General features: G+C 43.3%; 1 protein-coding gene across 9 annotated transcripts in view; it reads left to right on the forward strand.

Annotated features, from left to right (window-relative positions):
- The window catches only part of norpA (no receptor potential A), a 753,920-nt gene that overhangs the window by 713,866 nt on the left and 27,554 nt on the right, over positions 1 to 12,500 (forward strand). Inside the window, exon 22 of one of the 9 annotated variants that reach the window (XM_068363784.1) lies at positions 11,467 to 12,035. The exons of the other annotated variants lie outside the window; for them this stretch is intronic. Within the exon in view, the coding sequence (XP_068219885.1) occupies positions 11,467 to 11,487 (21 nt within the window). The 3' untranslated portion in view covers positions 11,488 to 12,035. Of the gene's footprint in view, positions 1 to 11,466; positions 12,036 to 12,500 lie in introns of those variants that run through there. 9 annotated transcript variants of the gene reach the window in all.

The raw sequence follows: 12,500 nt of genomic DNA on the forward strand, positions 1-12,500 counted from the left end.
CATGCATTCTCGATATCACATCTAGTATTGCAGTCTTACTTCCAGGTACGTATTCTAAATCAATATGTGGTTAAGTCGTGCTAAAGTGGGTACTCATACGAGCATCTTTATCCAAATAAAATTCCAAATACATATTACTATTCCTTCTCAACTCTATCATGGCCAAACTTTCAGACAAACTTCCAGAATTACCAAACTTTTCTTCTTATCTTCCATCTTACCGTGCATTCTCGATATCACATCTAGTATTGCAGTCTTACTTCCAGGTTCGCATTCTAAATTAATATGTGGTTAAGTCATGCTAAAGTGGGGACATATCAGCGTCTCTCTCTCTCTCTCTCTCTCTCTCTCTCTCTCTCTCTCTCTCTCTCTCTCTCTCTCTCTCTCTCTCTCTCTGTTTACTTTTGTCGATAAAATTTGAAATACTAGTTGTTCTTATGAAGGAACATAGGTGAAACTAAAATTACACCATGACGGAAAATTGGCCCTCGTGTGGATCTGGAAAGGGCAAAAATTGGATAGGGTGCTGATTTTGTGAGTTTCTGCCACATGTGTGTCAAAGTAGATAACACTAGTGATGCAAATACAGAAAAAAGAAATAGCATTGTCCTGAGTGTATAGATGAAGCTAAAAATACAATGAAGAAACAGGAAGATGTTGAAATCTAAAAACTTACGGAAGGACTAAAGAAGAATTGCTGAATTAGAAAACAACATTATGATGCTCCCCGTTGACTCAGCGAATTCTACCCAAGCTACTGACCCAATAGCAAGTGAAGTTACTGAGAAAGTTTTAATCTAGCAAATAATATGGAATCAATCAAGTTAACACTTCAAACAGTGATGGCCCCCAGAAATTAGAGAGTAGCATATGCTTAAAAAATTTAGAAAAAATTCTACCCTAATAGTAATTCAATCGACACAAGCATCAACAAGAATCACTAATAAGAGAAAGGAGGTGAAAAAAGTACTTGAAGCTATACAAATTTTTAATAGGAAGTCAACTTCAAATGGAAATGGTGTTATAATTTTGCTGATTATAAGTTTAGAGATGAAGCAATAACTAAAATTCAAACCATAGTTGCTGGCACCGAAATGAGGAAAATTGGAAGACTGAAACCTAAAATAATGATATGCAATGAATAAAATAATGATGATGTTTGGATCACATTCAAAATGTAGAAGAGAAGATAAGTTTGTTATTAAAGAAAATTGCGGCAGGTGGGATTACCCACTTCATGCTGAAATGGAATTCTGATAACGGTGATAAAGTTATGTTGCCATGGGATATTTATAACATACGTGATAGGTACCAGGTGATCACCTGCATTCACTGTCAAAGGTATGGATTTTTGGAAATGACTACATGTTCAATACTGATGGTAGAGTGTGTGGGAAATGTTCAGGAAATCACATCACCAAGTAATGTAACTATCAAGTGATGAAATGTATAAACTGCATGCACTAAGTGAAAAAAAAAATTGTAAAGTTTTAGTTGTTCCATCGCTAAATACAAACCAACGCTATTTATAGAGGATATTACTTTTGGCGAAGCTGAAAGACGAGCCATTTGATTTTTAGCGAGGGATAACCATCCACCAGCTAGTTAGCGGGGAGCAGGGTAGTTGCTACCCCGCCCACATACACCTGGGTTGAGAACCCACTTTTCTTTTGGCTCAGGTGGAGAACAGACGTTACTGCTCTTCCCCCTTACCAATTATTTACTTGCCATTACTAACTAATAGCTTTTTTGCTTTTTCTTCTCGGTGTGTGTGTGATCTCTTCTTGGCCGTCTTCATGAAAACATGCCGAGTGCCTCAGGGCCTCTCCTCTGGGACTTTTATGTCATCTGCTGATACTGACCGGCATCTGTTGCGTCCTGCATGCCGCGACACCGTTGTGACCAGGACAACACCTGCCCTGAATGCCGGGAGATGTCTACCTCCCAGTGGGAAAAGTTTGGGCACCAGCGTAAGAAGTCCAGAAGAGATTCTTCCCCTTCGGGGTCTTCCGCGAAGTCGAAGAAAACCAAGTTTTCTTCCCCCCCCCCCTGATCTCCCCCCAAAGCTCCTGTTCGGTTGGTTTCCTATGGGAAACCGTTGAACGGGAGTGAAGACATATTAGCTCCAGGTCAACCTTCGTTCTCAAATAATGGTGTTGCTTCCCCTAGCAAAGTGGCCTTGACCCTCTCCCCAAGTGAGACCTGTTCTTTTTCTTATGTGTTTCATGCATGGTCGTCCCTTGGTATGACCGGTCATCCTTCGAAGAAGGTTCTTTTTGGGCTCCTTCAACTCAGTGCGGAGAGGAAGTGAACACCGACTTCCTTGGCAGTGGATCCCTCATCATTGTAGAGTGTGGGCTTACGTGATCCTGAGGTATCCTCTGCTGCAGCTCCTGACGATTTCCTGTCTCTTCCGCTGCCACTGTCCACGTTGCCGAAGACTGCACTTCCCCTTTTGCTGAGCTGACTCTTCCATCGGGGCCGGAGCAAAATCTGAGGCAAGTATCTCTCTTGTGGGTGGGGATCTCTCTCGTCCTAGAGTGAGGTTCCCCTTAGAGACCCCGACCCAAAGGTCTTCCAGAGATCTTTCTGCTGAGCTGTCCTCCCCTTCAGAAGATCCTCACTGTCCCTGTCGAGCTCGCAGAGTGCATGATCCTCCTCGTCGCTTCAGACATTCTCCGTAGCCCCTGGCTAAGAGAGTCTCTTTGGCTTTCCTCCTTCCCTTGATGGACGACGCCCTCAGAGGATTGTCCCTCGCCAGGATCTCCCCGCTCGCCCACTCCTCATCACTCGTTACCTTGGATGCAGCTTTCTCCTAGAGGTCATCATCATGACAAATCTTGTCAGCCTCGCTGACAGCCTTCTGGTTCCCGACCCTCGCCTGCCTTATCGGACTCTCCCTGGACTTGCCATTTGCCAGCCTTGCGGCGTTCGCCTGTCCACCATCACTCTCCACCATCTGACAGCAGTTTGTGGTTCACCAGCTGCCATAGAATCTCCAGATTCTCTGACTGCTTGTCGACCTCCTGCAGTTCGTGATTCGTTGACTGTTCTTAGTCCTCCAGCTCCTCTTCACTCACCTGTAAATCGTCAACCACTGGCCGTCCCTCATTTTCTGGCTTAGCCAATGGTTCACCGTTCGCCAGCTTCCCATCGATCACCAGCAGCTCATCATTCTCCGCCATCTTGTTGTTCACCAACGACTCTCAGATCTCCTACTACTAAGCATTCGGTAGTTACCTGTCTTTCTGTGTGCTGCTCGCCTTATGCCAGCCTCAAAGTGTTCGCCAGCTGTGCTCTGGTCATCAGCAACTTGTTATTTGACAGCTGCTTATCATTCTCCAGTTTTCACCAGTCCCAAGGCGTTCACCAACCAGACGTCGTTTGCCAGACTGCTATCATTCATCAGAATGCCATTGCTCGCCAGACAGTAAGCAATCTTCTTTAGATCGGAAACAGTCATCCCAACATTCTTCTAAATGAGCTTCTCGTCGCTTGCCGGGGAATCGACATTCGCCGACCTGCCGTTCGCCAGTGCTTCATATAGGTTCTTCCTCTCGTTCTCCAGCCTGCAAGTGCCGACCGTCATATAAAGATCGCCGTTAGACCATAGAGCATAAATCTGTTTCCCACAGATCTTCCCGCGATCACCGCTTTCCAAGAACATCTGACCAGAAGTACGACTCCTAACAATCTCCCCATCGCGAAGAACCTACCTTAAGGGAATGCAACGAGCCCAAACAGGCAAGCCGCCCTGTTCTGTTCCCCCATAAGGTGGAACCTTCAAAGTCGCAGCCGTCCACTTCTTCCATCCTGTCATCAATTGATCTAGGTAGGAATGTCCTACGTTTTCAGAAACCCTCAGCTTCAATCCTCGTATGGAACCTTTCGGCCAGCGCTGCAGTGGGCAAAGCACGTGGATCAACGCCCTTGTTAGAGCAGTCCACCAGGCCTTTGTTGGAGATGTTCCACCTCTTTGACCGACCAGTATCCTAGTATTCCGCTGGAAAAATCTTCTTCTCCTCTGGTTGACCGTAGGCGTATATCCATGGTCTCTCCTCCTCGAGAGCCCCTGGCATCTTACATCTCTCCCCTTAAGAGGAAACGAGGAGTAGCTGAACACCAGGACTCATCCCGAATCAAACTGACACTGGTACGGACTTCGAAGCGGAGGCTTAGCATTGTTGTACCCACTCCTGTGCTAATAGGCTCTCGCTTTCATCTCTCAATCCAAGAGGCTCTCCCTCCTAGAGAAGAGTCTCTGGTAGGTGCCTTCCCCTCTCTTATACAGGAGCCAGTCTCCAAACCAGTACGAGAGAACAATTCTCCCTCAGCAGGAGACACATGAACGGAAGATTGTTAAAGACAAATAACAAATGTCATATCTCCTTGGAGGTATAACATGATGCCCCAAAAGTGGGAGACGTTTCTTTGTCGTCTCTGCATTGGTCACACTCGTTTGACACTCTAGTTTCTGCTAAACGGCTAACACCAACCATATTGCGACGACTGTTTGGTACCCTTGACAGTGAGACATTTGTTGATCGTATGCCCTGCGTATAGTACTGAAAGAAATAGACATCTCTTTGAGGCTTGAGGTGAGGATGGCAGGTTCATCCTTACCAAGATTTTCGGACATGTGTCATACCATACCATTGGTATTTTTAAATTTATTTCAGAAGCAGGTCTTCTGAAAGCTATTTAACTGTTATAGGATGTTTTTACTTTTATTGATTTAAACTGAATTGCAATTTATTTATTCATTTCTTTATTTATAACAAATAATATCGGCATCAATGACCTTAGATGTCAGGATGCCAGGTAACTGATGATCAATCAATCAAACAAACCTTCACTCCTGGAGGAATTCTTTCCTCCTTGGAAGGAGTTGATGGATGCCAAGACTCTGCACAAGTATTCGGTAAGGGTATCAACACCTTCCCAGAGAGATCCTAAACGACCCTTTTCGAACCCTGCAGGGAACTCGACCCACCCCGAGATGATGTCTTATGGGTGGATGATTGAAACGACTATGCCCATCTTCCAAGAGCTGCTAGTCTGAAACTATCGGAGGCAGACCAGAAGGAGTCAGAGCATGCCTTCTGGCAGGTCTTGACCTGCATGCGGACCATCAATGGGTTATTTGACCCGGCGGTGGCCCCTCAAGAGGGCAAAGACATGGTCTTGGACCATGTCTATGGCATCTAGAAGCCCCGCCAAGACCAGTGCAGCCTTGCCCTGGTCTAAGAGTCTTGACGAGTGCCTGTCAGAGAGCATTCTCAGATCACCAGCTCCTCCAACTCCCTCCGAGCAGGCTCATCCTTTAACTTCTTCCGCCACCGTTCATGCAGCAGAGGAAATATTATGAGGTCCTCAATGAACCCCTTCTGGCACTGCCTCTTGACCACTCGTTAGAGACTCTGACCCTGGGGATCTCCCTCGAGAGAGACTCAGGTCTTCAGGGTTTGTTCTCGGCTTCGTAGATCCTGAACCAGAATGTGGCCAATTACGCCAAGCAGGCTACTTTATAGCTCGATCTCTGGTAGAGATTGATGGGATACCTCATGAAGATCGAGGACTGGTCCAAGAAGAACTCTAGGAAGGCAATGGAGACCTTTCTATTATCATGAACTCGAATCATGGAGTTCCTTTCCCACCAAGTTGTAAACTTGTGAGCAATCATAATCCTGCGGCGATGGGACTCGATAATAGAAAGGTTCCATCGTCAAGTCCCACAGAACGATGTTACGAGACTGAGAAACTTAACTCTGGTTGGTTCTTCCATTTTCAGACCAGAAGATGTCAAGCGGGCTGTGGAGAGATGGACGAAGTCCAAACAGGAATCCCTTCTTCATAGGCCGTTGACATCCCATCACTACCTTCTCCTCCGCAGAAGAAACAACAACAGCTGAAACTGCCGACAAACAGAGAAGCAGCTGCATCAGTAACTACAAAGGTGTCGAAGAAGCCCTTTCCAGCCAAAGAGAGGAAGGGTTCCAAGTCCTCGTGTGGAGGGAAGAATTCTAGGACGGGCAATCCTCCCGCTTGTCCATAAGTGGGGGAATGCCGGCTCAGGGCCGAACTCTGGACAGTCTCCGTAATTCATTCAAAGTATCACGTCCCTTTCACACAATCTCTCCCTCTACTGACTAAGGCTCTAGTTCCATCGAGCTCTTATGTGAAAGGATCTGCAAAGGGGCTTGCCCTCCGGGCCGAAGTCCAGACCACGTTGGAGAAGGGCGCTCTCCAAGAGGTCCTTGACGACTCCTCAGGCTTCTTCAGTCTACTCTTTCTTGTGAAAAAGGCATCTGGAGGCTGGAGACTAGTCATCGACCTCTCAGCTCTGAACAGGTTTGTTAAACAAACTTCGTTCAGTATGGAAACGGCAGACACGGTCAGAGAAGCGGCAAGACCACAGGACTTCATGTGCACACTGGACCTAAAGGACGCATACTTCCAGATCCCAATCCATCCAATTTCAAGGAAGTATCTAAGGATCATCCTAAACAACAGTAAATACCAGTTCAAGGTGTTGTGCTTCAGTCTTTTCACAGCACCTCAGGTCTTCATTAGAGTTTTCACCCTAGTGTTATCTTGGGGTCACAGAATTGGCATCTATCTCCTTCAATATCTGGGCGACTTGCTGATTCTAGCAGACTCGGTGGGAATCCTTCTTCAACACCAAGACAAACTTCTGAGGTTTTGCCAAGATCTGGGGATCATGGTAAACCTCGAAGTCGTCATTGCTTCCCTCTCAAGGACTGGTATACTTAGGTTTGATCATAGACACCAATCAACAGAAAGTCTTCCCATCAGACAACAGGGTAGTGAGGCTGAGTAAGGTAGCAAGACTAGTCATCGACCTCTCAGCTCTGAACAGGTTTGTTAAACAAACTTCGTTCAGCATGGAAACGCCAGACACGGTCAGAGAAGCGGCAAGACCACAGGACTTCATGTGCACACTGGACCTAAAGGACGCATACATCCAGATCCCAATCCATCCATCTTCAAGGAAGTATCCAAGGATCATCCTAAACAACAGGAAATACCAGTTCAAGGTGCTGTGCTTCAGTCTTTTCACAGCACCTCATGTCTTCACGAGAGTTTACGCCCTAGTGTTATCTTGGGCTCACAGAATTGGCATCCGTCTCCTTCAATATCTGGACGACTTGCCGATTCTAGCAGATTTTGTGGGAACCCTTCTTCAACACCAAGACAAACTTCTGAGGTTTTGCCAAAATCTGGGGATCATGGTAAACCTCGAAGTCGTCACTGCTTCCCTCTCAAGGAATGGTATACTTAGGTTTGATCATAGACACCGATCAACAGAAAGTCTTCCCATCAGACAACAGGGTAGTGAGGCTGAGTAAGGTAGCAAGACCATTCCTCAGAAGAGAACTCCCAGCACAGAGGTGGTTGTGTCTCCTCGGGCATCTAGCATCCTTGGTTAGTCTAGTTCCCAAAGGCCGCCTCAGGATCCAATATCTCCAATGGCGACTAAAGTCTAATTGGAATCAGTCCAACGATTCCCCGAACGTTCTAGTTCCTATGGGACTAGAACAGATGGATCTCAGAATGTGGGTGGTAGACGAGAATGTGCGCAAGGGTGTCGACCCTCTCGTCCTCCCCCCAGACTTGATGCTCTTTTCAGGTGTATCGAAAGAAGGGTGGGGGCCACATGCTGCACCACACAGCCTCAGGCCTATGGTTAGAGTTCGAAGGGTACCAGCACATAAATCTCCTAGAGATGAATTCAGCCTTCTTGGCCCTTCAACAGTCCTTGGCAGGTCACTTGGTGGTGCTGATGAGTGACAACACCGTGGTCGTGGCTTATGTCAATAAACAATGTGGTACCTTTCTGCAGCCCCTATACTATTGGGCAGTAGAGATACTGAGATGAGCAGAAGACAATGCAGTGACCCTATCATCATGCTTCATTCCGTGCAAAAGGAATGTGCTGGCAGACAACCTGAGCAGAGCAACTCATATAGTGGGCTCCAAGTGGTCTTTAATTCATCTAGTAGCCAACAAAATCTTGACTTTGAGGGGTTCCCCGACTGTGGTCCTATTCACGATGTCCCTGAATATCTGACTCCAACTTCACTGCTCCCCAGTCCCAGATCCCCAGGCTCTCTGGCAAGTTTCCTTCCAGCAATGGTGGGACAACATCGACGTTTATGCCTTTCCCCTGTTCTGTTTCATGTAAAGAGTACTCAACAAGACTAGAACATCCGTCAATCTCTCAAAGACTTATAGCTCCACTATGGCATCAGGCAGAATTGCTCCCGGACCTTCTGCAGCTCCTAACAGACCTCTCAAGAGAACTCCCTTCACGACACAATCTACTCAAACAGCCACATAGAAACATCTTCCACTAATCCGTAGCTTTGCTACATCATGCCTGGAGATTATCCAGCACCTCCTCACTCAGAGTGGATTTTTGCAACAAGTTGCGAAGCACATAACTGGACACCTGCAATGATTATCAGCGTCAGTCTACCAGGCTAAGAAAACTGTCTTCTGTGGTTAGTGTTTTGGAAGGGGTATCTCTTCCCTCGATGCCACTATTCCAGCAATAGCGTAGTTCCTTGTGCACCTATAGGAGGAAATGATTCTCTCAGTTTCGACAGTAAAAGGTTACTGCTCACTTTGAGTCTCACCTTTAGGCTGAAAGGAGTAGATATTTCTTCTTTGCCAGAACTTCCTCTCCTCATATGAAGTTATGAGCTTACCTGACCTCAGTCGAAAGTGAGACCTCCTCCTTGGAACGTGGGTCAGGTTCTTCAGTTTCTGAAGGACCCCATAGGAACCATTACACCAGGTAACAGATCGCCACCACACTCTGAAGACGGTGTTCCTACTTGCTTTGGCTTCGTCTAAAAGAGTTAGTGAACTTCCTAGTCTCTCGTATGACATCGCCCTCAGCTTCGTCCCTGAGTTTGTTGCAAAGACTCAGAATCCGGGGATAGAGGATCCTAGATTTGATTCCTTCCTGATAAAGAGTCTCCGTTCTGTAACCAATGGCCCAGATCAACTGTTACTATGACCAGTAAAGAGTTTGAGGTATTACCTCAAATGGACATCTGCAGCTCACCCCAAGTACCAGCACTGTCAAGCTCCTTGATGGACAAGTAGCAGAGGGTTGAGTACAAAGGTTACCTGGGATTAGTCTGAATGACTGGCTCCTTTTCTTCATCTTCCTCTCTCTTGGGGAATCAGCACCCAGGGTCCTCTGCAAAGCTGACCCAACTACTGGGAGGTAAACCATTGTTCCCTTGTGCAACCTGTTATTGTTCCAGTACTTGTTGCGTCCCCATACCTTAATGATGTGGGTATTGGGTATGTCTTGGTAACCTCTGAAGATTCCTATGACTCGAAAGAACTCTTACCTAGAAAGTCACATTGCAGGTATCTTGAGCACACAACTTGTGTAGGTGTAGTGTTTCTACATCTCCAGGTCAAACCCAAAAGGCCAGTTGGCAAGGACTTCCACCCTCCTAAAGGGTAGGTCATCCCCTATAAATAGCGTTGGTTTGTATTTAGTGACGAAACAAATGACAAATTTAGAAGTCATTTGTATTTTTCCTAATGATACAAATCTGTAGCTATTTATACAGATTTGGCCCGCCAGCACCAGACCCCCTTGAGGTCCTACCTTCCAGCAAAGTGGGTTCTCAATCCAGATATGTAAGTGTGAGGTTGCGGGGTGGGTTCTCAATCCAGATATGTAAGTGTGAGGTTGCGGGATGGCTACTACCCCCCCACCCCCCACCCCACCTCCGCTAACTAGTGGGTGGGTGGTTAACTCTTGCTAAAAATCTAATGGCTCGTCTTTCAGCTTCGCCGAAAGTTATATCCTATTTAAATAACAACAGGTTTGCATTGTTAGGAAAAATTTTAATTGCTTCCAAATATGTCATATTTGGAATTGGTGAGACTAACTGGAGATACAGATCATGGATATAAGGACTTCATAAATTTCGGATATGTAAACATCCAATCTGTTTGGAATAAGACAATTCAAATTACAGAATTGATATTGAGAAATGTTTAGACATATTAGCTTATCTGAAATAAGGCCAAATGACTTCGACAAGGCTAAGATATCAGAAATATCCGCCAATACATATGATTTCTCTCTTATTCCGAAAGAGGGCAAATTATTGGGTGAGTTTGTCTTTTCGTTTTCAAAGGGTATTCTAATCTCAAGATGATAAAAAAAGAGGTAGTGTAACAAGTTTTGAATATGTGAGAATAAACTTTACACACTATATCTATCATAATAGTTTACAAACCTCCTAGAACTAATACATGTATCTTTTTTCAGGAGTTCAGTACACTGTGTGCTCACTGAGATTATACATATAGGAAAAAACGAAATTAGTTTTTGGTGGAGATTTCAATCTTCAGATGAATGATGCATCAAATCATGATACTTCAGCCTTTAGCGAGTTATTGGAATCATATCAATTGGTGAATAATGTTGATTTGACAACAACTTTGGGGATACGTTGGACCTAAGTTTTAAGTGATGGAATTAATAGTATTGAATCAAATATTAATGTGATAGAGAAGCGCACTATTTCTCCACTTCAAAGCCTTATTACTTCTAGATTACCTTTACAGAAACACGCAGAGCTAAGGAAAATAAGCTTTGGAAATAAATGAAATTTCTCTTCATGTGTATTTATTGATGAATTTACAAAGAAATAAAATGTCATCAATATTCCCTGTGACCATGACAACCAATGTATATTAGGTTCTATATGTGTTGATTGCCTCATAACTATATCTAATAGGATGAGCAAAAATTAATAGGATACCATGTGTCCACTGATGGAAAAGACTATAAGTGTTAAGGAGAAATCTGCTTGGTTCAATTAAGAGACTAGAAAAAAAAGAGGGGAAAAAAGACGTAAAGAAATAAAGTGGAGTCTGTTAAAAAATGAAAGTGTATGGCTGGAATACAAAACTGTAAAGTGCCAATATTATTACCTATTAAGGAAGAAAAAACAACTTAATACTATAAGAAAAATTCAGGAACCAGCAACAGACATTAGTAAGTTAATACCGTCTTCTAAACATTTTAATGGGATATATTGATGAAAAAGGCTATTATGGGGTTGTAGTAAACAAGAACTGGATTATAATTTTCTATAATTCTTTAAAAACAGAATAAAGTATATAATTAGGTTATTTATTGATACCCCATATCAGATTGGTACTGTGATATAGTCCAACCATTCTAAAATCAAGGTTTGGGGGAAATTGAGTGGGGGATATACCAGAGTACACACCGTGCCTTGCTGTGTAAGCAAGTGAGGTGGCAAATTATCTGATTTAGATCAAAATTGTACTCTACGGAGATGTCTATCTGTTCTGTTGTAAATGATTTGCTGGAAATGATGGATGAAAACAAATGTGGTATTAAAGTATTGCTCGATCTTAGTGGTGCTTTTCTTACAGTTGTGCATGAACTGCTACTAAATGATCTACGGTCCATCGGTATAGAAGATCAAGCTTTTGAATACCTAAAAGACTACTTGGCTGACAGAAACTGGTGTGTGCAAATTGGAAACTCTTATTCATCATATGAACCATTAAACAGAGGGGTACCTCAGGCGAGTGTACTGGGCCCAATCTCATTCTGTATCGATACTATCGGTCTGTCGCAAATACTACAAAGGGATGAAGTGAAGATCAAACCATTTGCAAATGATACTCAATTTTATTTCTCCGTAAATGATATAGACGACACCACTAAAACTCTAAACCAAATTCTTACTAGTGTTAGGGAATAGATGACAATCAACAACTAAAATTAACCCTTTGGCACTTATACCCTCACAAAAGTCGGGGTGAGGTAAAGCATATAATATGGCCTTGGATGAAAAATGACGTTCGCGAACAAAAGTTTCTTATTTTTAATTGCCTTGTACAAATTATAACAGATTAAGGCTTTTAGTTTGTTGCATCATATTGGCAAAAGATTGAACTTTGTACTTATTTAAAAAAAACTGGAATGCTAAAAAAAATTGAAAATGTAAGTTGAACGTGATTTTTTTTTTTCTTAAATCGTAAACATTTTTTTAGAAATTCATGAAAAATATAATTATATTTGAGAAATTTTATAATACGCAAATTGTGTAGAATTGTAGATCTTTCTTGTGGCTGTAACCTATTCCAATAAATGTATTATTAAGTGAGATGTAAGTAAACGAATAAAAAATAACTTTTTTCGAAGCGAAAATTTCAAATTTTCCGACCTACCTATGTTGACGTTTTTCACTGTTACGACGTAACAAAAGAAGATAAGAAAAAAAATAAATAATTGTAAAACTGATTAAATTTCCAATAAAATGAATAAGTAAAGATATATAAGTATTGTTGGAAAAATATTGAACAATTTACCGTTAGATAGCGGAGTAATTTTTGCAATTTTGTTTTACATATTTTTATGATAAACATTTTATGTATAGAAGCGTTGATGCTTTTATATT

Source organism: Palaemon carinicauda, chromosome 40, assembly GCF_036898095.1.
Source record: "Palaemon carinicauda isolate YSFRI2023 chromosome 40, ASM3689809v2, whole genome shotgun sequence".
NCBI classification, from domain to species: domain Eukaryota; kingdom Metazoa; phylum Arthropoda; class Malacostraca; order Decapoda; family Palaemonidae; genus Palaemon; species Palaemon carinicauda.